The sequence below is a fragment of the Leptonotus elevatus genome, chromosome 9 (assembly GCF_054856555.1).
Source record: "Leptonotus elevatus isolate MCC_2025b chromosome 9, RoL_Lele_1.0, whole genome shotgun sequence".
Classification (NCBI taxonomy): domain Eukaryota; kingdom Metazoa; phylum Chordata; class Actinopteri; order Syngnathiformes; family Syngnathidae; genus Leptonotus; species Leptonotus elevatus.
In genome coordinates this window covers 22,600,787-22,628,016 of record NC_141247.1, presented here as the reverse complement: position 1 = coordinate 22,628,016, position 27,230 = coordinate 22,600,787, and the positions used below count along the sequence as shown (strand labels likewise).

At 39.4% G+C, this 27,230-nt stretch overlaps 2 protein-coding genes across 12 annotated transcripts in view; one reads left to right on the top strand and one right to left on the bottom strand.

Moving 5' to 3' along the window:
- The window catches only part of LOC147168835 (uncharacterized), an 82,621-nt gene that overhangs the window by 889 nt on the left and 54,502 nt on the right, over positions 1-27,230 (bottom strand). For 4 of the 10 annotated variants that reach the window (XR_015096055.1, XR_015096051.1, XR_015096054.1 and 1 more), the window contains 2 exons: positions 14,943-15,003; positions 4,690-4,859 (listed from right to left, as the gene is read on the bottom strand). Coding sequence is in view for 5 of the 10 variants with exons in the window: in XM_086085868.1 (XP_085941994.1) it covers positions 14,904-15,003 (100 nt within the window). In the remaining 5 variants the exon portion in view is untranslated. Of the gene's footprint in view, positions 1-3,641; positions 4,093-4,689; positions 4,860-14,743; positions 15,004-27,230 lie in introns of those variants that run through there. The other 6 variants (XM_086085868.1, XM_086085866.1, XM_086085867.1 and 3 more) reach the window with 3 other exon arrangements.
- On the top strand, positions 7-22,339 carry npm1b (nucleophosmin 1b). 2 transcript variants are annotated; one of them, XM_086085858.1, is made up of 11 exons: positions 7-75; positions 328-410; positions 707-826; positions 933-1,026; positions 1,379-1,470; positions 2,225-2,280; positions 2,369-2,429; positions 6,435-6,530; positions 14,425-14,520; positions 14,615-14,689; positions 18,136-22,339. In XM_086085858.1, exons 1-11 carry the CDS (start codon positions 27-29, stop codon positions 18,187-18,189), a joined length of 876 nt encoding a protein of 291 aa, XP_085941984.1. In that variant the 5' UTR covers positions 7-26; the 3' UTR covers positions 18,190-22,339. The 2 variants fall into 2 exon arrangements, with proteins under 2 accessions (XP_085941984.1, XP_085941985.1); XM_086085859.1 differs by lacking the exons at positions 14,425-14,520; positions 14,615-14,689.

Below are 27,230 nucleotides of genomic sequence, written 5' to 3'. Positions count from 1 at the left end.
CCCCCACACCACACACAACAATAAAGATGGAGGATGACATTTCAGACATGAACAGACCGCAAATGTATTTATTCGGTGAGCTCTAGCCTTCAACAAAACAACCAAAACAAAAAAAATGTGTTGCATTTTCGTCTGACGCCCATAATATGTCTAGTTGAAAGACGCTTATAGTATAACATGCTCATTTAATCGCTCTAGTTGTGCTCTATTGTTAGCTAGCCGGAGGACATAAAATGGCAAACAGGCGTACCTCAAGTTACTCCACGTTTTTGTCGGCTTGATGTGCACACACGTAGCATTCGTTTTATGTCCAATATTTATCTCCAGGTTGTACCCTCAAATCGGACAAACGGGAGTACAAAGTTGACGTCGACGACGACGAAACGGAACAACAGCTGTCCCTCAAAGCGGTAAGGCGTCCTTAAAACGAGTAGCCTAGGCTTGGAAGTTTTAGAATAACAACAATAACAAAATAAATCGAAGACACGCGCACTATTCAACTGGCGCCAATTTATCTCGACTGGCGCTAATCTGCCATCTTTTAAAAAAAAAAAAAAAAAGTCACGTGGTCATGGTTAACTCGCCTATATGGGGAAATTAATTTACTACTTTTTTAAAGGATACCTGTTGTGCTTCCACAAGAGGTGTTAACAGTGGCGTAGTAATAGTGAATTGTGTTTTATGCTGCACACTGCCGCTGTTTCAGGCTTGCCTAGGAGCCGAGGCTGAGGACAAGTTCCACATGGTGGAGGTGGAGGCCCTCACTTACGATGGAAAGGCCACCAAAGTACCGCTGGTTGTTCTGAAGCCGTCCGTCTTGCCCTCTGTGAGTCAAAACCAGTCCAAAGAAAATGAAACGTTTGACATGCGTTTTCCTGTGTGTGCGCTGAATGTAAATTTAATATATATATATATACGTTTTAATTTCCTAGATGGGTTTAGGTGGATTTGAGATCACACCGCCGGTAACATTGCGTCTCCTGTCGGGCTCTGGACCGGTTCACATTAGCGGACAGCATTTTGTCAGTGAGTATTCACAAGTTGTCCCTTTTCAATATTCTACGCACTGTTTAAAGAATATAACGGAAGTGATGAAATTCAACATCTAGTTATGCTTTTTGTTCAGACTAACTGAATACATTAGTGTGTATCATGCTACATATTTGTTAAACGTTTATAAGTTGTAGCTTTTTTTTTTAAATTTTGATTTAGGGACAAAATTACAATTGACATGTCAAGAAGTTCTTAATTGGGGGGGCGGGGGGATTTTTTGCTTTGAGTGTGAATGTACCTTGTGTAAGCAAACGTGATGAGTACAGCTGGTATAGAAGATGGATGGATAATGTAAGCTCATTTGTTGGTTGTTCTTTTTCTTAAGGTGTTAAAGATTCAGACAATGAAGAGGAAGAGCACAACACGTCACCGGTGAAACGTCCTGCTGGCCTGATGTTTGGGAAGAAGGTTTCACAGGTAGATCTCTCAATTCCTTTTTATTTATTTATTTTTTCAGCGGCTGCTCATGAAAATTAAGCTAAACATCTCAACTCTTAACCCAGCCACTGAGAAATCAATCAAGTGAGCTGTGGTCAATTACAAATGTCACTTTTGTCCACTTCATTTTCAAGAAAACGGTCATTCATTTACAATTGAAAATAGATGGCAGAAGTTACAATTAACCCGTGTATCCACCTGTTGCCCCTGCAGAATAATAGCTTTTGAGTCCAAAGGTCACACAGAGGAATTTGTGATAAAATGGACGTGATGTCATCATCATTGTTCCGTTTTAGTTGACCACACACAGTTTGCCATCATACATATGGAATGTTTTACATTTACTACTGTGGTTGTTTTCTAAGATCTGGAAGGTGAAATAAATCCCTCTAACGCACACACAGGATTATATTATGGAGACCTCAAATAAACACGCTATTGCGGACATGTATCGAAAGGGGAACAGGCTAAAAATCGATCCAATTATCGCTACGTCTGCCCTGCTTAAACATTTTATGGGTTCTTCGATTGCATACAGCCAAATTTTTGGCTATTTTTTTTTCAGCATTATGTCAAATTTGTATCGCAGTATACTTGCTTTGCCACATTGAGTTGTTCCAGGTGAGCCATTTCAAATAAAATGCTTGCAAATTACTGTGATATCCATATAAATTATTTCAAAGTGTGCAAAACCTCTCATCTATGTTTGCATCTTATCATTCGTTTTTTGCAGAAAAAGCTAAAAATGGATTCTGACGAAGACAGTGATGAGGAAGATGACGATGATGAGTATGTTTCTCTTCCCCCCCAATTGATGATAGTTTTCCCATCAAGCTTACCAGTCTCAAACATTATATTATTTTTTGTTCTTTTGTAGTGATGATGAGGATGAGGAGAGTGATGACAATGAAGTCGCGCCCCAGAAGGCCGCAAAAAAAGTAAGACTAGTCGATTTCGTCGTGGTTTTTAAGTGAATAGTTATTTTGGATTAGTTGCATTCTGTTGTTAACATTATTTTAAACTAAAGCTGCAACGATTAATCGGATGACTAATTATTTGATTCCAAAATCATGTAGACTTAGTCCAAATAAATGAGTTGTTGCCATGGCAGCAAGGCAGGAGGAAAACCTGCATAAAAGACAAATGTCCAAATTTTGTGATTAGTTCATTACAAATTAATTTGGCCTTCATAAAATAAATTAATTTCAATTGAAAGTAGGTTTTTATATTTGGTTATAGGACCCATCTGATCACAAAAAGCCGCATGTGTCAAATGGACTGTTAGTCCTCACTTGTCCACTTGGTGTCAGCATAGGCAGAAGCTTGCACACAAAAGCATTTCTTCCTCAAGTCTTCCATCTTCATTCAAACTCGCACAGACTGTATGTGTCCTGTGGCAACATTTAATTTGCCTCCAGCCCCGCCTCCCACCACTGCACCCACTGACCGACCACATTTTTTTCCCCCTGCCCTGTACGAGTCAAAAAACATGGAACTTTTTCATCCTGTTCACTCTTGCGCCCACCTGTTTTTGCAGAGTAAAACACAGGGTTCGCGTGGTGTAATGATTGTATTTCTCCTCTGTAATCTACGGGAATTCTCACTGTCTCACCAGCAGGACGGCACTATTTCATGACTACGCTCACACCCAAATGCACACATGTATGCATTATTCTTACGTACTGGTTTTTGCAGTAAGTGCAGATTCTTTTATACCAGCAAGTTGCAGTGGAACCTCCGAAGCTGAACACCGATTGACTTCCAAGGTATTAAATTAAAACTCACACTTGGGGGAGGGGGATGAAAAACAAAACAACAACAACATGCACCTTAACTATAGATACCCCCCTTAAAAAAAAAGTTTTTGTGCCATAATTCACATTTGCAGCTTTTCCCAATTTTTTTAAGCAGTCAAATTTTTTATAAAAAGAAAACAAGGGTTGTATTTAACCTTTTTACCCAAATGGATCCTCTACTTGGGCCAATTTGACCCAATTTTGAGTCAAGAAATGGGTCTTTTAGTGTAAAACAAATCTATACAACTAAATATTGGTCAGATCCTTTACTTGGCTCAAAAAATTGGGTCATTTTGTATAAAACAACCCAGAAAGTTGGGTCAAATTGACCCATAAAGTGGATCGGTCCATTTTTGATCCATAATTGGGTTACTTTTTATCTAACTGTTTTTACAGTATGTAATCATTTTTCAAGTCACAACCAAACCTGAAAATGTCAAAAAAGTAATTTTGAGTTCCACAAAATTGTCATATTTAATCTTTTATAGAAATAAGAAGTGACACAACCCTTCAGCATGCCGCCTCAGTTGACGCACCCCTCTCCCAGGCAAAAAGTATTCGTTTTTAAAATGACATTTTCTACATGAAATGGGTATATTTCAACCTTTCTACTTCATTTTCTAGAAGATGGTGCACCGTTTTCCCCCTGCAAAGACTCTTTAAAAAGTATAAATTTTTAAAATGACATTTTCTAGATGAAATGGGTGTTTTTAACCCTTCTACTTATTTTTCTAGAAATAAGAAACGACGCACTCCCTTCAGCATGCCGCCTCAGTTGACGCACCCCCTGTCCCAGGCACGCACCCTAAATAAAGCATAAAATAAAATATTTTTAAAAACGAATACAGTGTAAATGTGTAATTTATCAGAGCAGATTGTCATGACACTTGTTATGTGGCAAGCCCTGGTGGGCACTCAGGCATGTATCTCTTCCACTCCACTTCCTGAGCTGAAGTCTCACGGGATTTTCTGACATCACACGTGATGATGGTTTGAACTCCAAACTTTTGTTTGATTTTTTTTTTGTATTGTTCCAAATTTTTGCACTTTGTAGGTTCCACTGTAGATGTTTATATTGTCATAACCCATGTAGGATTACTTCGTTTGCACACATGCACTACTTTCTTTTTTTTGTGCAAGCCTGCATATCTTCGTCCCTCTGTCATCCCACTGTTAATATGATTGCTCTTTTTTGTTTAATCGTCTCTCGTGCCATTTCAGCCTTGCACCTGGCCCTCGCCTTTGAACACGTTTTGCGTGTCTCCGCAATCACTTTCAAGTGCATATGTGTGTGTATCAGCCCAATTTCGGCCTGCGATTTCTCCTCCTTTTGACAAAAACACGCGGGTCGAGAGAAAAACTATGCCAGGGCGAAAGATCAAAGCAGGGCAGATGCGCATACCTGCGACATGAGCGCCGATCCTGGCCTCGGGGTCAGATGACAGCTGAGCGTGCCTGTCACCTGTTGAGTTATTCTGTTGTCTTCTCCTTGATCCACATCGTCACACTTCTTGTCCACAGCACTAGATGGAGATTAGCGAATGACGCAGATGCCTTTCTTTATGGCTGAAACTGCATGTGAATGTGGTTTATCAATCAGTGTTTTGATCCCTAAAAAGTTAGATTTTCCAATTATTCATCCTTAAAAATTACACTTTAGTCCTTCAACAAAAGAAAAAATGCCACAGATGTAATAAACAGCATTGCGAAATTGTCTTGATTTTATTCAGATGTCTTCTGTTTGTTTGAGGTAGCCTTAAATTTACAGGGAGGGTCCAAATGCACGACTCACTTGTTAGTTATAGATGCATAGATATGCATTTTTTTTTAAACTTTATTCCTTAATGTATAATTAACAGCGGCTTGCTGTTAACTAATTCAAACCCAAAAACATATGAATACATTTTTTAATACTTTGTCCCGCACTCCCAATAACATTTATAAAAAAAAATATTAGCTTTTTTTTATGCTAGAGCATATAGAAAGAAGGCTTTGGTGCAGAGAGAATGTTTGAAGCATTGGTAGTTATTACAAAAACGGCCAGCAGATGGCAGCAGAGTATAAGAGATCAGCCAGGGCCATGTTGCAACAAGCTCTTTTTCCCAGTGTTTTCAACAGATTTGTGTATAATGATGAAACTTGGCTATATTCTAATGCTAATTGCTACGCAACGGAAACTGATACAAATATACTTTTTTTCCTGATGAAAGGAGACACTAATCTTTCTTTTGGTTGGTTCCATGTTTTGATAGCAATAAAACAGAATATTCTGTGGGGCTTGCAAAATCAGTCAAAATCCAGTAAAGCCGGGAGCGAAGGGGGTTTCTTTAGTGAATGAGTTAATTGGCTACCTATTAGTTAGTCTTTGTGTTAAGTGCCTCAGGATCAGTCGTCAGTTGTGTGAGTTTTGTTACTGTTCTTTCAATATAGCTCCTGTCATCCAGTAGGTAAACGTTCACTGAGCTCGGAATGTGCTATTAAATGTGCTTGTGAGTCATGCTAGCAATTAGCTTTTCTACAAGGAACACCTAATTAATTGGTCAAGTGTAAAAAGCCTCAAACGTTTACACAACATAAAAGTTGGAGTGTTTTGGAAAGATTTAAGATGCAGGCGACATTTTCTTTTTTTGCAATATAGTGATTTCAAACATATAGCGCTAAGTTAAGCATTATAAACACAAAGAGTTTGCAATCTTTTTGACCGCGCCTCGTTTACAGCATGCGCTGTTCTCTCGTCAATATTGAAACATGACAGGTGTGTTGTCATGACTGAAGCGTTCTCGTCTCGTCAGGTGAGAAGGTCTCGTAAATGCCGTCACTTGATCTTTCCAGAGGTATCGCTTCGGGAAATGACACGCATAATGGGCTTGTAGTCGTTATGTCAACACGGGCAATTACACCTGCAACCCGCTCCGAGGCGAGGAAAGGTTTGGTGTTCAGGAAATGTGGGTTATTAGATAATCGCGCAGGTGATTTCTATCAATGGGAACCTAATTGGAAGGCCTCTGGCATGTTAGCGAGGCAACGCAGGTGTTTATTCATAGAAAATTGTGCTAATTTGTGTTGTCTTTGAACGTTTTTAGAATAATTCTCCAGAGTTTGTGTTAATTCAGATTCCCCCCCACCCCTTTTTTTCCCGCCCCATAGGGCCCGGAAATATCGAAGAAGGCTAACAAAACTCAGATGAAACAAAATGGCCCTGCGCCGAAACCATCAGGATCGAGGGCTAAGCCACAAACCAAGGTACATAAGGACAGACAGTATTCCTGTGTTACAGTTTTGACTGGTGAACTTGCAACAGCATCAACTTAACTAGACAAAGTGCAATTTTCTGCAGAAATTGCGTGGGAACGCTGAAAAGATGAATGTTAAGATTTGAATGCATTATGTGCTTAAATCATTTCAGTCAAATTATAAACCATTCGCTGATATGATAATCAGTTGGTATGCATGTATATCACTTATCATAATGGCTATGGATATATTTGCAATGTATAGTCGGAGGTGGGATTCAAACCTGCAACCTCTTGGTTACTGGACAATGCACTTTACCAACTGCGCCACTGAGCATGAATGGGGAAAAGTTGATATTTAAGGTTAAATTATTATTCTAAGTAATGTGAAATCAGACGATATATACACAGGAGGCGTGAATTTTTGAAGCAAGTTGAAATTTGAACGTGTAAATTGGAAGTATTATGTGGGAGTTGTTACACTGCAAAAAAAGAGTGGAGAATAAAAATCACAATAACATATGTGGGAATGTTTTTTAACATTCCCACTATGAGCAAAAAGTTGTCATGCCTTATTACCAGCTCTCAGACATTTTGATATTTTATGTTAACCGATTGCCGATGCCACTATTTATTAATGACCACCTGCTTGCATTTACTTCAATTCCAAATAGATAGGAAGAATTATTATTATTTTTGGCTGCCTTGTGTTCTGGAATGTGATAAGCGCATTGTAATTAGCTCGACCTGATAGCAAATTTCTATGGCGGAATGTCTTGGTCGGCCGCCTCTCAAAGCCCAAATCTTGAACTCTGCCTCTCTCTTAAGCAAACACACCTGACCTCTAAAATGGTTTCCTGGGGCAAGGTTTAACCCGTGACCCCGTGTCCCGACCCCTACGTCTTGGGTTGCAGCCTCCTTTTGATGCAACCCCGCCAGCCCGCAACGGCAACATGCAACACCAGGAGAAAACAAATTGGCTGGCTTCTCCGCACGTTTGGCATAAGCATTTGATCAAATGGCTTTGACAGGAACCAAGATAAGGCGGTTCACCGCAAAGACAATACACCACCCAGACCAATTGCTGCTTATCTGACCCCTGGAAAGGTTGTGATTTTTGTGAAACACTAGGAACATAACTCCCAAGGTGAGTGATAATTTGCACTGCAGGAACTTTACCCCAGAACTGCTGTGCCTCGACATTCTACCCAATTGTTACCAAATCTGAACGACATTAACCAGACACATCAGTTTTTGGGATCTAGATCTAAATACAGATGACATATATCATTGATATGATAACAAGCACATCAATCCAACTGTTATACTAATTTTAACGTTGGATGAAGTGTGTGTTGATCAGTCATGCCCATGTAGAGTGAGGTGCAAGGATGATGTAATAGAATAGCAAATATTAGCAACAGTGCTAACACAATACTCCACACATCAAAATAACTGTATAAACAAATAGAGGGTTATATCGCACGGAAGCGTATTCCATTGCCCCTGTTTTTCTGACAAATTTTTTTTTGGGGGGGGGCTTGTTTTTTTTTTGTTTCATTTTGTTTTTATTTCAGCTTTTCTGTCATAGAAAAATATTCTGAAAAATGGGGGGTAAATATAAAAAATAAATACTGAGAAGAACAGAAGCTGGTGCTCTGTATTTTTTTTTTGTTTTATTATTATTTTTTTTTAAATCTCTGAAGTGACTTGTTGCAGACTCGCTAATGGCGGACACTTTTCCGCATACCTCCAACGTACCTTCGACTATTATCACTTTACTGGCTCAGTTAAGGTAAGTATGAGAACATATCGGCATAGAATATATCGGCATGATTGTAGTAAGCTAACAGTTAAGTTTCTACGGAAGCGTATTGCATGTGGGACACGGGGGCAGTTTTTTTATTTTGTTTTCCAAGTAAATGCAATACGCTTCTGTAATATCGCACCATAGCATCATGTTGGAAACGTTAAGAACCAAAGCAAACAATTCCTAGGAATTGGAACAGTTCTTGGTTTTCAATTCCCGTCTATACTGGCATTTTTTGCAGGCCTGTAGAGGATTGCTTTTTCCTTTCTTGGGCAGTCATATTTAAAAATGTTCCAAGCACCTTTTGGCCAGGTTGGATCTGCTCAAATGCTCACAAAATTTTACAGGCATGTTTGTCATGGTTGAATTGTTTGTTTGATAGAAGTTGCTGGCAGGACCCCCGGTTCTTTTGAAACGGTATCCACTTAAAGGGATACTTGATTCATTGAGCCATTTTCAGCAGTAAAAAGTTATTATAATAAAAAGAAAATATTTTCTCCAGAACGAATCATTATTTTTCTTGTGCAATTAATATCTTTAAAAAAAAAAAACTCCACTTGCTGTCGACTGAAGATGACATCACCTGTGCTGAGGAAGTAGGTAATGACCAATCATGTCTCAGTTTGCTGATCAAACCCAGAAAATAGGTGAGCCATGATTGGTCGTTACGGACTTCCTCAGCATAGGTGATGTCATCTTCAGTCGACAGCAAGTGGGACAATTCGTTTTTAAAGGTATAAATTGTTTATGAAAAATGATGAAGTTATCACATTAATTCTGGACAAAATATCAACTTTTTACTGCTGAAAATGGCTCAATGAGTCAAGTTTCCCTTACACCTAATTTCACATCTCTCTTGAATGGAGCTACAGGGTCACAAGAGTCCCTACCCAAAAAGACGGAGGGGAAGTCTGCCGTTTAGTTTTTTCGCGGCAATTTTTGGGTTGCTTGAACCGCAAACATATTTTTAAGGTTGTTTCCGAAGGACGCTCTGGGGATCAGCAGACAATACCGTCCGACCACTTTGAATTTGCGGCCCGTGGAGCTTCGCCTATTTGTGTCGCCTTTTGTACCCAACAACTGTTCCCTCTTGACAAGCTCTTCACACCCCTCGCTTCCTGGACACACCTTCTCCCAATTGCTCTCATTACCGGCGTTTGATGTCTAGTGCAGCTTGCGCTTCCAGATGCCCCCAAGGAGCGAGGAAGAGGGTGTGGATGTCTGTTTTTTCTCTCCTAAACGCAGGTGACTGGTCATTAGATTGCCTCGTCAGATCTGCTGCCAGTACTGCAGTTCTCACCTCTCGCGGCCCAGCGTGTCGCTGCACCTTCTTGCGTAACTGGGCTTGTCATGAGAATCAACAAAGTCGCGCCGATCCGAAGTCCATTTATCTCCCAGCTGGTTTTCTTTAGATTGATGAGTTTGGAGAAGTTATGCCTTAAAGCAGACGTCAGAGTTGTAAAGTTGTTAACCACTTTGCTCAGACTTATCCCGGAGGATGACTCATTGTTTTTAGCAGCTGATTGACATGTGTTAAAACAGGTGCCTATCTGGATAGCATTAAGTGTAAAGATTTTTTTTTTATGTGGGTATGACTCGTCAGATTGGAACTAATGTGCATGAGAACTTTCAAAAAAGACCAACCCATTGAGTGACATACATGACCCTCGTATCCAGAAATATTACATGACATCATTGTTGACAAAAAGACGAGTCTGCGCCTGCACGAGCAAGCAGCATTAGTAAGAGCTAACTTGTACTAAGTTGGTTTAGTGCAACATTTATGTTGTCGACTAGTTTATTGTATTAAATAAAGCACCACATCCTGACCATTACGTGGGACCCCGGACCAGTATATGGGCACTGATAAGATCGCTAACCTGTCTCTATGTGTCGTTTGAATATTTTCATTCATGTTCTCCATATTAGAGATAGACCGATATGTTTCTTTCAGGGCCGATACCGATGCTGATTATTAGTAGAAAAAAAATACCTGAAAATTTAAATAAGTAGTTCTCAGAAATTAAAATGGTTATAACTCTAACCGTCAAATTTTGAATAAAGGGCAATACCGATATTCGTCCAAATGCCCAATATCGGCGCCGATAATCAGTCCTACTCCATATCAAGTTGAAGGATAAATAATTTTGATATGTATTTCCATTGTTTAATAGGGCTAAAAGAATTAATTGAATAATTCAACTATAGAAAAGTTTGAAGTAAAATCTCTTTGAAGAAATGGTCAGAAAACAAACGTGATAAGCAAATTCATACATGATTTACCCCAGGCAACAACTCATAAACTCTGCACTCTCATTCGCCGCCACCCACGTCACTCACCATATACACCCAGGCACATATACTACAGTAGAACATGAAGATAGCAACACCAAGTGAACAAAAATAATGCGTGCACATCACTGTGTTTAATAATGAAAAAAATATGTATCCCTGAATTAATTGTACGACTTAACGGCTATTTAATACAAGCTATGCTTTGCCTCTTGCTTGGGTTGTTTTTAGCCTCCTATTTGTGAAGGATTGTGGGCTGTTCTTTTTGATTGAAGTCTACGCGTATACGCTCACAGCGAGATTAAGAGAACCAGGGTTGACTTAACACACTACTTATCTGTGATTGTGGTTGCTTGGTCATGTTGAGCCAGATCTCTTCAAGACATTGCGGTTTTGCGGAGCACTCATCGTCGAGCGGCTCCACCCCACCCCCAACCCAAACCCCCCCCCCCCCCCTCCCCCCCGGGCCAACTTGATGAGCAAAGGTGTTGCAAAAACATGTGTTTGCTTTGGATTGAAGACGACAGATTGCGTCAAATGAGAGTGTGCTTGTGATTAAGTTCCATGTCTTGTGGCATCTGTAATCAGCGTCTGGGCCAGATGAAAAAGCTGGTGTGTTTATCAGCTGTTTCAGGTCCGCAGCTGGCCTTTGGTGTTGGCTTATGCGGAGAGCTGCCTGTAAATAATAAATGTAGTGGATTTGGCTGGCCAGCAGCATATGTGCTCTTTGTCTGTAGTGGGGTGCACGTGCGCCAAGTTTTCTCTTTTTATTTCAGCCTTTTGATGTACGCCGTAAAATACAGGTCTCACGGAGAAGACGACGGATGACAATATTTTTTAAACATAGACTAATCTTAAAAATATGATCTCTTATCATATTCCTGAGATGAGTCCATGTTTTCAACTCGTGTTGAGTGACTTGCCTTAATTCAGACACCGCTGCCTTGAACAAATGACGTGACGTTTTATATAACTTTACACCGTAGAGTTCAGAAGAAGCAAGTCTGACATTGGATCAACCTGTTAAGCTTTGGTTGCTATCCTGCACACTTTGATCAAATTCAGCATATTTCGCCATACAGTCCACGTGCTGTCAAGTGGGATCAGAACGAAATCAGGTGTTTGCACTCTCAGCTCTGGCTCTAAAAAGGACAGAAAAATGTCTTGGACTGAGCAAGACCGCACCATGAAAGCCAATCAGGGAGTTTTCTTCTCAAGCAAATCCCAATAGCAGATTAAAACATCTTCTGTGAATTGCATGCAACCCAAAGACTGATTTACTTTATAATTAAATTCATTTGTTCAACAATAACCAACATTGTTTGAAGTTACGATACTAGATACCAATACCACAAAATCCCCCCCCCCCCGCCACAAAAATTACAGATAATTAAAAAAAAAAAGACCTATAAATCCCAATATAGTATTTTTCCTTAAAATAGCATGAAATTAACTCATTCACTCGCAGCCATTTTCACTGAAGCAACACCCTTTGCTCCCGGCTGTTTTACGGGATTTTGACTGATTTTGCAAGGCCCTCAGAATATTGTGTTCTATTTCTATAAAGAAAATGGAACCTACCAAAAGAAAGATTAGAGTCTCTCCTTTCATCAGGAAAAAAAGTATGTTTCTGTTTTGCAGCAATTAGTATTAGAGTATAGCTAAATTTCATCTTTATTCACAAATCTGTTTAAAACAGTGGCGAAAAGAGCCTTTTGCAACATAGCCCTGTTTGATCTCTTATACTCTGCTACCACCTGCTGGCCGTTTTTGTAATAACTACCGTTGCTTCAAGCGTTCTCTTCAATTCAGAGGCGGCATCAAAGCCATTTGTATGCTCTAGCATAAAAAACGTATATATTTAATATTTAAAATATAACTTATTTATACTTTTAGGGAGCAAATGAGTTAATTACAATTTTCTATTACGCTCATTTCTAATTTCTAGTTCCTGATTGTAAAACGGCCACTGGAGGGCGGCCGATACTGGTATCAGCCACCGTCACGACCACCGTTACCTTAAAATAAGGCACGTATCGGCACAGATACGATACCTGCTATCGGTACTCGTCCATCCCTAATTAGAAGTGAAAAGCGATCCGTCGGAATGTCTACATGAAACTGTTTCGGATGGGGACCATTGTACTGTGCTGAAAAAATATCAATGACACCATCTATTAATCGACTTCATCACATCATTGTCGGCAGTAAAACATCTTTCGGCGTTCAACGCCGATAATAAATATTGCGCATCTGTGACCATGAACCACAGAAGCAGAACCCACAGTACAACATGATCGTCCAAGACTGCGTTTGCTGTGCAGTCGTCTTCCATGAGTCTCTTTTTGCTTCTGCCCGCTTTTGTCTTTGGCTATCGATGTAACCCTGCAATTTCTTTGGATTCCACGCTGCCGTTGCATGCAGGGACAAGCTCGTTGGCTTGTGTAACATCCACTTGCATCCAGTATGTCGTTTGTGTGTGTGTGTGAGTGTGAACGCACTTGTTGGACTGCGAATGACACAGTTATGTTATTGTGATTTTTATTCTCCTCACTCTTTTGCAGAGAAACGACTTCCACATAATACTTCCGATTTACACTGTTCAAATATCAACTTGCTTCAAAAATTCACGCCTTCCGGGGTATTTATCATCTGAGTCCACATTACTTACAGGACTCGCACAATTTAACGTTAAATATCAACTTTTCCCTATTTATTTTCAATGGGACTGACATTCAACTTTTTCTAAGTCCCACTTTCCACGCCCACTTCCATACATTCACAGCTCAGTGGCGCACTTGGCAAATTGCATTGTCCAGTAACCAGGAGGTCACGGGTTCAAATCCCACCTCCCACTGTACATCTTATGCTAAGGGTTATACATGTATATACTGACTATCATAGTTCCACTTTACCATCTCAATGAATGGAGGGTACTGCATGCCTAGGTGGCGCTATTGAGTGAAGTTTTGGGGCATTTTTCCATTTTTTATCATTAGTTCCACTTTTCCATCTAAATGAATCGAGGGTACTTCCAGATAACACTTTTCCATATATATTTCACCTTGCTTCAAAAATTCACGCCTCCTGGGTTCATTATTTATCATGTGTTCATTTATCTTTTAACGACAATTAATACTTTGTAATTTTCACATAATTAACGTTTCAATTTACTTCATTAGCATTCAGCTCTTAGCATTCGCACGCAATTTCTACAGAAATCGAGTTCCTTGTAATAGTGTCCATGAGATCACCGAAGATTCAAGGTATTGAACAGAAAGAAAGACATTTTGGGGGGGGGAGAAAAGGACATACTTAAACACACATGTTGCTCTGTGGCACGTGTCTTTCATTTCTGTGGATTTGCCATTGATGGAAATTTCAACAAGTGGAACGACGAGGCTCGCCCTCCCCGACTCGCAAGTATTAATTTGTACCTGATGTATTCAGAAAAATAAAATAAAAAAGCTGTTGTAATTAGGGTACATTTTGTCGTCCCTTGTCCTTCTTTTATCTCCGTCCAGCTGCGTACTCATGCCAAGGCTATAAACACAGGCCAGACTAAATAGGTCACGATTGGGGCTGCGGCTCGAGCTCTTTCTGCGATGCTCATAATATCAATCCATCACCACTTAGAAAGTCCTCCATTTTATACACCATAAGCAGGACAGATGCTATTCAAATAGTACAGAAATAAAGAAGAAATATTGCTCTAATATGTCATCTTTTGAATCTGCAACTCTGCAAATCTCCATTTGACGTCCCAATCAGCCTGTCTTATCTGGACAATATATTTTTCCAGACACCTGTTCCAGGAAAAGACAAAGCGCAGGCCGGCCAGTCTAAATCTCCGTCTTTGGCTGAGATAAAGACCAAGTTGTTGACGGCAGCCAAAGAGGTACAGCCCGCTATTCTCAACCTCGCAGATTGCCGCTCTTAATTGAGTGTCTGCCGCTTGGCCGACTCGCTGATTTACTGTCTTCTGGCATCAGGGGAGACCGCTGCCCAAGACGGAGCAGAAGTTTGAGAACTTTGTCAAGAGTTCCTTTAAAATCGCAGATAAACAAGTAAGTGACTGGGGCACATCTGATGTATTTTTTTGGTGACGTGTTTGCTGATCGTTCATGGGTTTAGAACCCAGAGCCAACTGAGACTATTTCTTGCCTTCAGAGCCTCCTTTTTTCCCCAAAAACATTTTGAGTCTCCCAACACGTTGTTTTTTTTGTTTTGTTTTCGTGATCGATGCACAGCCACAAGTTTTGAATATGACTTTTATACCCATTAGATGAATATGAGTGGATATAAAAAGTCTACACTTGCCTGAGACCTTTGAACAGTGATGCTGTGGAATCCCTCTTGTCTCTCCAGACCATAGCTTGCACTGTAAGATATAAGTACAAAATGTCAGGAAAAGCATACTAGAACATGTGAACTTTATTTGGGGGGTTAATCAGAGACACCTGAAATGGAGGCAGGTGTGTGCTGACAGGCACCAGTAGAAATTTATTAGTGGAAGTAGTCAGCTGGCAATAATAGATAAATAGTTATGTTCAATGAAATCTATTAAAGGGATACGTGACTCATTGAGCCATTTTCAGCAGTAAAAAATTAATATTTTGTCTGTAATTAATTTGATATTATTTTTCCATGTACAATTAATACCTTTTAAAAACGAATTTTTCTACTTGCCGTCGACTGAAGATGACATCACCTGTGCTGAGGAAGTTGGTAACGACCAATCATGTCTCAGTTTTGCTGACCAAACCCAGAAAACAGGTGAGCCGTGATTGGTCGTTACCCACTTCATCAGCACAGGTGATGTCAGTTGACAGCAAGTGGGACATTTGTTTTTAAAGGTATTAATTGTACATGAAAAAATAATGAAGTTCTGGACAAAATATTCACTTTCAAGTGCTGAAAATAGCTCAATGAGTCAAGTATCCCTTTAAAGTTCCTCTCTATTAAACAGGTCATTAAAATTTAGGTTAAAATAATTTGACGTGGCGTTGAGGCGCGCACATGGTAGTATTTAATTGGACTTCTGATTATGAGGACCTCCTTTTGAAAAAAAAAATCCCCCCCCCCCCCTCCCCCAAAAAAAGTTTAAGAAGCGCTGTTTTGGATATTCTCGCGCTCAAGATATGCTGAAGTCTTGCGTTTCATCAAGTATGACAGTAGCTGGAAGCCGAGTGTATTTTTCCAGGAAATGTTGTGAATCGCGCGACCTTGGTGCCATTCAAGGTCCAGCTGCCGCAACATTGGTAACCGGCTGTCCGTTTTGCTCGGACTCTTTGCAGTTGCAGGGTCAAGAGCCCTTTGGCTTCATTTGAAGCCGTAAGAGCTCTTCGCCATGATGGATTCACAGGAATGCGCCATTGTTCCTCACACGGTTGACATGCATTATGCTCTCCACACACACACACACACACACACACACACACACACACACACACACATCTCTCCAGGACGCCGTGTTCTCTTTGAATTATATCCATTTTGTGTCTGTGGGCTCGGCCCGTGTTGAGGCGGAACGGGAGTACACCTGCCAAGTCCGACTCTTTCCCAGTGATTTAGTGGAGAGTGTGTCTTTTGTAGCCTTAATGAAGGGACTGGTGGTATGCGGATGGTACCAGTCTCACATTCACATTCAAGGCCTTTGACCAGCTCAATGCACAAACTAAATCTTTTCCACATCTTCCTTGTCATTTTAGTGGCAAAACAACAGCCCATTGCCTTTTATTTACTAGTGAATCACTCAAAGAAGCTTCTAAGACTTCTGCAAAGTGTCAGATATTCGTAGTGTATCCAGGACTGTTTGGACGTTTATTATTTACGGTTTTGAAATTGCTTCGTTTCATCATTGTTATTCTTAAGAAACATAAATTACCATTTTGAGGGCTTTCTCATACTCAAAGACTCCCAACTTGAAAATCCCACCCCGAAAGCCAGTTTCACTTCAGAGGGAATTTGGGAGGCATGTCTATCACGAGTACCACAAAAAGCCGGGAAAACAACGCTTATAGTTACAACTACTTGTGCTCGAGATTTTGTTCGATTGCTACCAAATTTCATTTACATGTACTCGACAGATGATTGGCGCAAGAGGGAGATTTTAGTTTCGTATGGCAGCACAATTTGATGACTCATAAAAAAAGTAAGCCACTTTCCTGCCGGTGTGCTTCAAGCAGCCATTTTATGAGAATTTAGCACATTCCAGTGGGTCATTCAAAAAAAATATTTTTAAATATTTGCTACCAAATTTGAGCCATACTCGGCACTAATTAGCCAAAGATTTTAGTTTCTGTTTTTGCATTGCAACAAAGTTTGAAGAATTGTACAATTGGAACAGAATTAGAACTATATACCTTGGTGCCTTGAGATATGAGTTTAATTTGTTTCATGACCACACTTGTTTATAAAGTTTACTTGCGCTATCTAGTGGTGGGGGTCTGAAGTGCACTCGTACGTACGTCAAGGCCCTCATATCTAATTGCACCACTGTGTACTCAACAGATGTTGCTAAATTGCTAAAAAAATAATAATAATAAAGGCTGTGCAATTAATTGAAATTCAATTATTACACTTCACAATTACAAAATCAGCATAATCGTAAAAAAAAAAAAAGATTATTAATACAAATTTTTTTAGTTGTCTAATTTTATATATTTGCACCTTTTTATTTTATTTTAAAATAACTAATTTAATACATTTTGTTTTATCCAAAAGGAACTGTATAATTATAATGTTTCAAAGAATTGTATTTGTCTTCATATTTTTTGTTTTTTATTTTTACATTTAAACATGTTCATGTTTTGTACCAAAAAATAAATGATTGTACTAATCGTGATTTCAATTATTACCAAAATAATCTTGATTAATATTTTTTCCATAATTGAGCAACCCTAAATAAATATAAATATAATGCGTGGAGCCACAGCAGTAAGCTTTGATGGCTCAACATTAAACCCGGAGAAACAATGGAAAGCAACCATTTTGTTTTGAAACAGCCATTTTGTCCAACTTCCAGACGGGTCCGTCAAAAACCAACGTCTTGAAGATTTTATTCGATTGCGACCAAGTTTGAAGCATAGATTCTTGACGCTAAATGTATCTTTTGCCATTTGTGTGTGAGTGGAGTTTAGCTGAAAAATGCAGTGTAGAGAAAAGGTGAAAACCCTTTCAAGTGTAGCAAGGTCCCAGCCGTGGCTGGTGGGTTGGGGTGGGGGGCGAGAGAGAGAGAGAGAGAGAGAGAGAGAGAGAGAGAGAGAGCGCTTGTTGATCCCGCTGCGTAGAGAAACATCTGTGGAAATGCTTTAGTTTCATCAGCCCGGGCTGAGATTTGTCAGACCTGAAGCACCTACTCATGTACTCTGGTATGTACTACTGCCCCCACCCAAGCCCCCGTCGCTCCCCGACAGCCCCGATCTCAAGTCCCAAAAACATGTTAGCAAAAGTGAGTCATGTCTCTCACGCTTGTCTTTCTGTTTGTACCCTTCTTCCCCGTCTGCCGCAGGTGGTCACGGACCTGTGGGGTTATGTGAAGACGCTGAAGGTGGAGAAGAAGTAGACGACCTCGCGCTTTGAACGCATTTCTCCGATTTTGCATCCGTCGGGCGATTTTAAAGGCACAGTCGGCGAGATTTCCTACGTCGCCTTCTTTTCCGCGTTGACGTCGCTGATTGCGTGTGACCTGGACGGGCGCCGCATTTAGCGGAAGAGTGGTTCGGGCTACATGCGGAAGCCGCCCAGCTCGTCAGTCTGCACCACCTGCAGCCGAGTAAATTGACAGCGCGGCCAGTTCAGACCTGCAGACCTGCCGCTTCCCGCGTTAAATAAACAGCTACGGTAACACGCGTGACACCTGCACATTTTACATTCAGCACGTTAGCGAGACGTTTGACGTGTTAATAGCTTGGTTTTCAGAAATAACAAGTAGGGTTGCACGATATTGGAAAAATATGCGATGTAGTTGTTGAATATAGCGATATCAATATTATTGCGATATTTAACGTGCCTAAAGAAATACATTTTTTATTATTTAATGAAACAATTAAATTTTTTCATGGGGCAAAATAAGCTAGCTCAAGGTATTCTTAGTTAATTAATTGCAATTACCCTAGATAATAGATCGCAATGCACATTTGAGGTTGCGTCTGACTGGTCAAATTTAGATACAATTCCATATGAAACTTGATGTCTTTGCGATATGCATTTTGCATGGCCTAATATCGCGATATTGATATATATTTTTTGATATATTGTGCAGCCCTAATCACAAGATAGTAGTCATATTGCAATACCGTATGTCCAAAAACAGTGCGCGTGGCCGTTTGTTTACTCCAAATAAATAAGGTACAAATAAGCTAGCAGAATGCTAATCATCTGTCTCCACATAATGTAAGACAAGACAGCATGAATATAACACAACGTGCGGCAAAAACCCACACTTCATCTTGTTTACGTGTCATGGTAGGTGCTGCTGTTTTGGTTAGTAACAGACTTCAAATGGGTACCACAGTTAACTGTGACAAGAACATCGGTGTGCAAACAGCAACAACATGGCAGTTGCTGCCTTCTCTATTTGTCAGCTTAAGCAAGCTTCCAAACTGGTAAACATTTCGATTTGCGAATCGTAACTTTCAAACTTGTTTAAGATTGTGAAGATCAGTGAGGAAAAGATCACTCTGCATACAACCTACTTATAGCGCACTTTAAAACAACCACAGCTGCTTTCTTAAAATGGAATCCAAGGGTGAGCAGATACAACGAAAACAGTAGAGGCCCTATAATTGAGCCCTGTGGAACACCATACTTTTAATTATACACTCTAAATAGAGAATTGTTAAAGCAACTTAAAATTTTTAATTAAATTGTTGACCAACTTATAAAAATCGCTTCAATTGGTAACATGCGATTTAATTAAGTTAGTCCAAAGTGAATATATTAATTACGAGTTCATTACATTTAATATATTCTCACTGAATTAAGTTAATTCAAAGTGACTCTAATCCTAAATATTAAATTAAATAAACTCATAATTAAACTTAATATATTCACTTTGGACTAACTTAATTCAATCGTGTGTTACCGATTGAAGTATTTTTTTTTCAAGTTGGTCAACAATGAAATTTGTAATCTTAAATTGGTTCAATAATTCGCCTTTAGGGTGCACCGGCTAATCTCTCAAAATATTTTTGGGGTGATTTTATGATAATCAGGCCTTCAAGCTCAGAATTGATCCAATTACGTACATTATATGTGTACATGTACCTGATTTTAAGTGGATTGGAATTGTATTTCAGAGAAACGGGCACTATTTGAGGAAATACGGTAGTAACGCCTCCTCTGAAATGAACGTGATATCAGTATGTACCTTTTTATATAATTTTACTTCTAGTTCATTTTTCACCACAAGCTCAATCGTATGTGACTGTATTATATATATATATATTTTTTTTTTTAACATTTTCTAAGACAGAAAAAGCTGAAGAGTTTGAAGTCTACACGAAAGGGTGTAAATCCTACAACAGTAGCTATAAAACGCAAAGCACCTGCAGATGTCACATTTATTGCATTCAGGTGCTCCGAGATGTGTAATTGTGTGCATGCTGAGATTGGCATCTCACTTTGCTGGCGCGTTACGCTGAAGACTGACCGCAGAAGCTCCGCATTTCCGAAAACGCCGCACGTCCGCGTCAGACGCAATCACGGGAATGCAATAGGAAATATCGCAGAATGTGCCTTTAAATGTCTTTGCTCCAAACTGATATACGTCCCATTTGTTCTGTGAGTGACATATTTGTGTTGCTTTACATTTTTATACATGCTTGTACAGTTTGTGTGCTTTTAGTTCGGGTTTGCACCAAAGTCACGGTTCAGATCATGCAGTTATGAAATCTGTTAACTCCCACAAAGAATTTTAAATCGAAACAATCATTCTGCAGCAACTCTTACATAGTTTTTCATCTTTTTCATGTGTGTGAACCCACTTTTTTTTTGTGTGCTTGATGTTCTTCCAGGAACACACCTGGTGCTAGTGGATCAGAATTTTTTCTTTTTTTCTATATTTTTTATCAACATATTTAGCTTTTCCCCCCCATATAGTTTCATAAAGCCTAATCCACTGATGTTCCAATTGTTTGATTGCGGTGTACTCCCACACGCATTTGTGACGAGAAAATAAATCGCCGTGTGTGTCCTTACAGTGCTTGTATAACAATAGCTGATGATGTACTACCAAAACTGACCTGTAAGAGGCAGCATAGTGCCACAGGGCATCCAAATTGCTGGAAAAATACAAAGAAGGAATAGATTAAGATAGGCTAAACAGAGGCTAACTGTTAGCTTGACAATGTAGAACTACAAAATCTTGTAATTTTTCTTGTGGTAAATTACTTATCTGTGAGGGGGGGGGGGCGTTATTGAGAAAACTATAAATAACGTTTCCTTCCAGACATAGGCTAACTGTTAGCTTGTCTCAGAACTACATTGTAGTTTCAAAATCTTCTTGCAATTTTTTTTTGTGGTGAATGACTTATCTGGGGGAGAAAAAAAACTTTCTTGAAAAAACAAACAAAATAACATTTCCTTCCAGAATGCTGTTTGCTAAGGTGAAATCCGCCAATCAGAAAATCCTGCAGATAGGAGGTTCTGTGTTTTGCAATTGTGAATATTCAACAAGTTTAACATCTACGATTATCGGGCCAGACCATTTTCTGGGCAGATTGGTGAAGGGAAAAAGAATTCCTAACACACCCCACACCACAAGATAATCGCTCAGGATAATCTTTCAGAGACATATCGATATGATAACCGGTCCTTTGCCATGATTAGAAGAGGGGAATCGGGTTCAAAATCAGCCCGATTATCTTTGCGTGGTAATGCACGTTATACAAACACTCAAGCAGTCCCCTCAAAATATGTTCGGCAACAGCGAAAGTTGCTTCTTAATTGTCTATCTTCCTAGTCTAACATTTACAATAGTCGACCCAGACGGTTTTCCGAGCAGATTCGGGAGGGAAAATGACTCTTTAACACATCGCACGCCACGTGATAGTCGCTCGGGATAATCTTTCAGAAGCATCCAATAATCAGGCCTTTCGTTACATTGATCACGCGAGAGACAAAATGATCAAATAATGTCAATATGAGCTCTATAAAACCAACCCAGATGTTTTTACTTAAAAAAAAAAAAACATCATTAGTCGCAGCGACACATTTACAGGTTGTCCGCCGTATATTTTAACGTACCCGCTAACGGGAGAATCCTATGATTAAGCGAGTTGGTCCTGTTTACTACCGCGCCATCATGAGGTATTCATCAGCGAATGACACGAGAGTTGCAAAATGATGTCACCTGGACAGAAAGCTCATAAGGCGCTTTAATTGCTTGAATGTCTCGACGGCTTGAAGCGTGCTCTCAATCTGCGCTTATGTGTTTATGGCGCCGTATAATAGCTTTTACGAGGCAAATGTTGGCTCTCAGATGCCATCTTCTAACGATTCACGTCAATCCCTTAATCATCACATACTTCATCTGATCAAATAAATATTGCAGCTCTCTTAATTACCTAATCTAAATGGATTTAGTAGCCAAGTCTGACTTTAGGCCATTATCCAACTGAATGGATAATGTAGTTCCTGCTTTTATCAATTTAATGAACTGTTTTCTTAAAGTAGTGATTATGTGCAGCTGAATAAAATGTGTTTGATGATGATGATAGCCTACTCAATCAGTCCTTGTGTTGCAGTGTCTGATTTTTGATTTTTCATGAAAATCTCATTGCCCTTGTTGCTTGCCATTTGTTTTGAACGTTTATCATTTTACTGTATGTACATTTTGAAGCCTGTACCCGATCAAATGAAATTGACTTTTACGGTTAAAAACAAACACTACTACTGTTAACTCAACTAGGCTCAAAATGACACCTTGAGTTAACATCCCTTCTTATGGGAAGAAAATGGAATTAGTGCAACTTGGAAATCTACCAACTTTGGAGGTTCCACTGCAAAGCTTTTCTGGCTCAATATTGGTGATCATCATGCATGACTCCTGGTGGTGGATGTCAGCGGATCTGATGGAACTTTTTTTTTCTTCCACGAACCAACCTGTAACATGCCCAAATAAAGGGAGAGAAATAAAATACTGTAATACTGATGTATTTTTTTTTTGTCCCTCAGTGAATCTAACAGTAACTAATTTGATACCAAGAACGTATAAATACGTTCTATTTTAAATATAATGTATTTTTATGCTAGAGTATACAGAAGGCTTTGATGCAGCCTCTGAACTGAAAACGATGCTTGAAGCAATGGTATTTATTACAAAAACAGCCAGCAGGTGGCAGCAGAGTATAAGAGATCAACCAGGGCCATGTTAAAAAAAAGCTAATTAACCCAAAGTTATAAACAGATTTCTGAATAATGATGAAACTTAGCTATATTCTTATGCTAATTGCTGCAAAACGGAAATGGATAGAAACATATACTCTAAACTTTGTTTTGGTAGGTTCCATGTTTTTATAGCAATAGAACAAAATTCTGAGGGCCTTGCAAAATCGGTCAAAATCCAGTCAAACAGCCGGGAGCAGCTTCAGTGAAAATGGCTGGGAGGGAATAAGTTTAAAGTTATACTTTTATCTCTTCTAAGTAGGTATGCAGATTTGCTGATTGGACATATTTCATCAAGAGGTCAGTTTCAAATATTGTCTTCCGCAAAGCTAATCCAGGGCTGTCGATCCTTCCTCATGATTGGAAGCCATCTTTCTCATTTGGCCTTCAAGCTTCATCACCACTGGATGGCACTGAAGTCCAGACTTTTTCTAATGAAACAAATTGATTAGCTTCAAGTGTGAGTCAAGCATTACTTCACTCTTCGGCCCAGCTGAACCTCTTTTGCCCCCCAGCCATGAGGAAGTGATGCAGCCGCGGGATGACGCACGGCGTCGTCCGCCCGCCAAAACGGAGACTTGATCGTGCAAGAGGCACGTGGAAATCCACCCGGCGCACGCCTCCCTTCTTGTGGTCGACTCGGAATTCAGCAGCCCGGAGGTACTGACACACGCTTTGTGGTGTGGCGTGCACGGTTCTAGAGCGGAACCGCAATTAAGCCGCGGTGCAACTACAACAATAGCAACGATAACGGGAATACATCACTTAAATGTTACGATCAATTCTCTGTGAGGAGTTGAAGTATAATACCTGGAAAAACAAGCTGAAAAACTCACAGACTTGCGATTTGTGCTGTTACTCTAACACTCTAAAATGGCCTTAAATAGGAAAGTAGTAATTGGTGATAGATCTCAATTGAGAGACATGTTTTGCATGCGTTGAAACCAGTTTTTTTGTTTTGTTTTTAAATCAAATCATTTGTAAGCCATTTATTTGTAAGGGTATTAAGATGAGTTAATCCAAACTTTTTGGGGATCATAGTTTCTATTAACTATTAATATGGGCAATTATAGTAGGTGTCAGGCAATTTAAATATTTAATCATAATTAATTGCATGACTTCAATAGTTAACTTACGATTAATCGCAAATTTTGCATCTGTTCTAAATTTATGTTTAAGTTTTCATACTCTTGTTAACATCAAGTGGAAATAAATGTTAAACTAATAGAAATATGGCTGCATCTTTTAGTCATTGACACAGTAATTCCATAATTCATAAAATCAAGTTGAAATTAAAAAGATGTGCTGCAAAAAAACGAGTGTGGTACTGATTTGTGTTGAGGTCATTTTTCTAAATGGCATAATTATATTTGTAGGACATTGGCCAGCTCAGTGCATTTTTTCTTCACATTAAGAGCTATCTAACCTTTAACATGAAGTAACACATTTTTGAAATTGTAAAATGCAACTTGACCCCAGTCTCTACAAATGTATGCATTATTATTACATTTATTACTGCTAAATTAGGTTTGTATCAATTACTTAAGCTTGTTTGAAAAGGTAAAAATTGTGCTGAATCTGAACAAATCTGAGTTTGATGCCAGATATTGTAAAATTATACTAATTATTGATACTGAGCTTTCGCTTGTCTTGAGTCACTAATGACTTGCATCTTCACTTGGAACTTGTTTGAGACTTGAATAGCTACTTGAACGAGTACTTGTCCACTCTATTTACAGTATTGAAAACATTCAAAGAATTCCAGTGACGGGATGGGGGGGGGGGGGGGGTGACTTTGACTGGAGACCCACTTGACTGAACCTCATGACCTTCCAATCGAGCAAAACGCAGCGACTCAAAAAGCAAAGGACTGGATGAGGATTGAAAACATCGAACCTCCATTGTTAGCACAGCTTGTAGCAACTAGTATCAATTAGGCTCAAAAAGGCTCTGCTGCCAAGAACGTCGCAGTGCGCATGCTTCTCCTCAAACGTCCTGGATGTGTCAGCATACGCTTCTCAAAAGAGCAGGCATTCTTTTCCATGAATCCAAGGTGCGCATTATGCAACCTCATCCCACTCTGTTCTTTCAGAATGTCTTTTGGGAATGCGAACAGTACTGTCAGAATGCCTCTGCTCGCAAAGGCCCAACCTGCATTTTTATAATTCCAATTTTCAGACCGAAAAGCAGCCGGCTGCTGTTATTTCACAACACGAGAGAAGATGTGAAATCTTGTTTAATAATGATGATGATTTAAAGGAGACACGGGCAACACACCTTAATAGGGATAAGTGGTATCAGGGACATGCTGGGAAATATTCGTCACCTTGGAGGGGAGTGGGGGGGGGGGGGTGTTAATGAAATTCCCGACGGCCACACTGAGTAGTTTACAAAATGGATGAATGGATATACATTTCTTTGTAATTTAGATGGATTTGCGATCCATTATCCTATCAATTATTATTATTATTATTTAATGAAGTAATCAGATGGATTTGTACCCAGTAAGTGGGTAACACCACTTTGGACACATACTTGGTTGTTGAAATTCACACTTTATTAGCCATTTGTATTCATAAGTACATGTCAATTTTCCATATTAAATCTCAAGTTGAAATATTGACGCATTCTTTCAAATCCAAATACGTTTTTAATACTTTGTCCTTCACTACCAAAAATGTGTTTACACGTGTTTTTATGTTATTTGTGTTTATATGTTTTTACGCAAGAGCATACACAAGGCTTTGATTCTGACATGAAGAGGTGGCTGAAGGCAATGGTTAGTTATTTTAAAAAATGGCCAGCAGGTGGCAGCAGAGTATAAGAGATCAACCAGGGCCATGTTGCAACAAGCTCTTTCTATCGGTGTTGTTTTTACCAGGAATGTGAATATTGATGAAACTTATATTATAATGCTAATTGCTGCAAAACAGAAACAGATACAAATATATATATTTTTTCCTGATGAAAGAAGAGACTCTAATCTTTTTTTTGGTAGGTTCCATATTTCTATAGCAATAGAACACAATATTCTGTGGGCCTTGCAAAATCAGTCAAAATCCAGTTAAACAGCCGGGAGCAAAGTGGGTTGCTTCAGTGAAAATGACTGGGGGTGAATGAGTTCAAATAATCGCCTAAAGTATTTTTTTCAGATTTTTCAAGAAGTACAAAACATTTTACCATTTGCATCATGAGGAGATGATTTAAGCCAACGGTGTCAAACTCATTTTAATTCAGAGGCCACTTTCACCCAAATTTGATCTCAAGTGGGCCGGACCAATATGTCTGTGGCCTAATATGCTATAAATAACAACAGGCTAAAAATATTTCCTGTTTTGTGTGCAAATAATTACATGCACAATCTGAAAATATTCCCATTTATTTAATTGTTTATGATAAATTAATGATCATCATTATTGCAAAAAATGAGTGCAAAATGTTTGAGTAACATCCACATTTCAGAATGTCATTTAAATTATTGTGAGTGTGCCATCCAGTGGATAAAAATAGCAAATAAAAAATAGCAAAAATAAATAAATAAATCTATTTGTTTTTTATTAAACTGCAGTTATATTCTGTCCTCATTGGCCAGATTAGACCCCTTGACGAGCCAGTTCTGGCTCGCGGGCCGTATGTTTGACATCTTGATTTAAGAAAACAAATAATTTTGGCCAAAAAAACAACAACTTATTATTATTTTTAGAGTGTGACGATATGTAAAGTCTGCATGCATGTACATTGTCCTCTTTTTTTTTGTTAACGTAAAGGTTGACTGTCTTTTTTTCCCAGCCCATCTGTGCATCTCGTCTCGGGGAAAAAACTGGCTGCACAACAACAGGTGTTGTCAACATGTGTTAACACTAGCTTATTATAATTCTGTGGCTCTGACATGTGGTCAGTACTGTAACCCTGCTAAGTGTTGTTATGATGATGCGGCGGGCTGGAACGCAACTTGCCGTTTGCCCTTCAAGATGGGACGTGCAGATGTTTTGGAGCGGCGGAGCATCCTTTTTGAATGGCCTGCCAAGTTTACACTTTGGCGGCCCCCAGTGGCACTGACGTCTTACTTTGATTTGCCTTGACGGCGGAAACTCTGCTGGTCCACCTTCCATTTATTTGCATTGAGGTTTTTCTCATTGCGACTTCCGAATAGGCAGACATCTACGGCACTGCGCAGCTTGTCGTGTCACACTTCAAGCTGACAAGTGTGGTCTGCTA

Bases quoted from the DNA above. Each gene is read 5' to 3' on its own strand.
- npm1b (XM_086085858.1), top strand. From the start codon at position 27: ATGGAGGATGACATTTCAGACATGAACAGACCGCAAATGTATTTATTC. The intron at 1,027-1,378 runs GTGAGTATTCAC...CTTTTTCTTAAG, and splicing joins TAGCGGACAGCATTTTGTCA to GTGTTAAAGATTCAGACAAT. The intron at 2,430-6,434 runs GTAAGACTAGTC...CCCGCCCCATAG, and splicing joins CCCAGAAGGCCGCAAAAAAA to GGCCCGGAAATATCGAAGAA.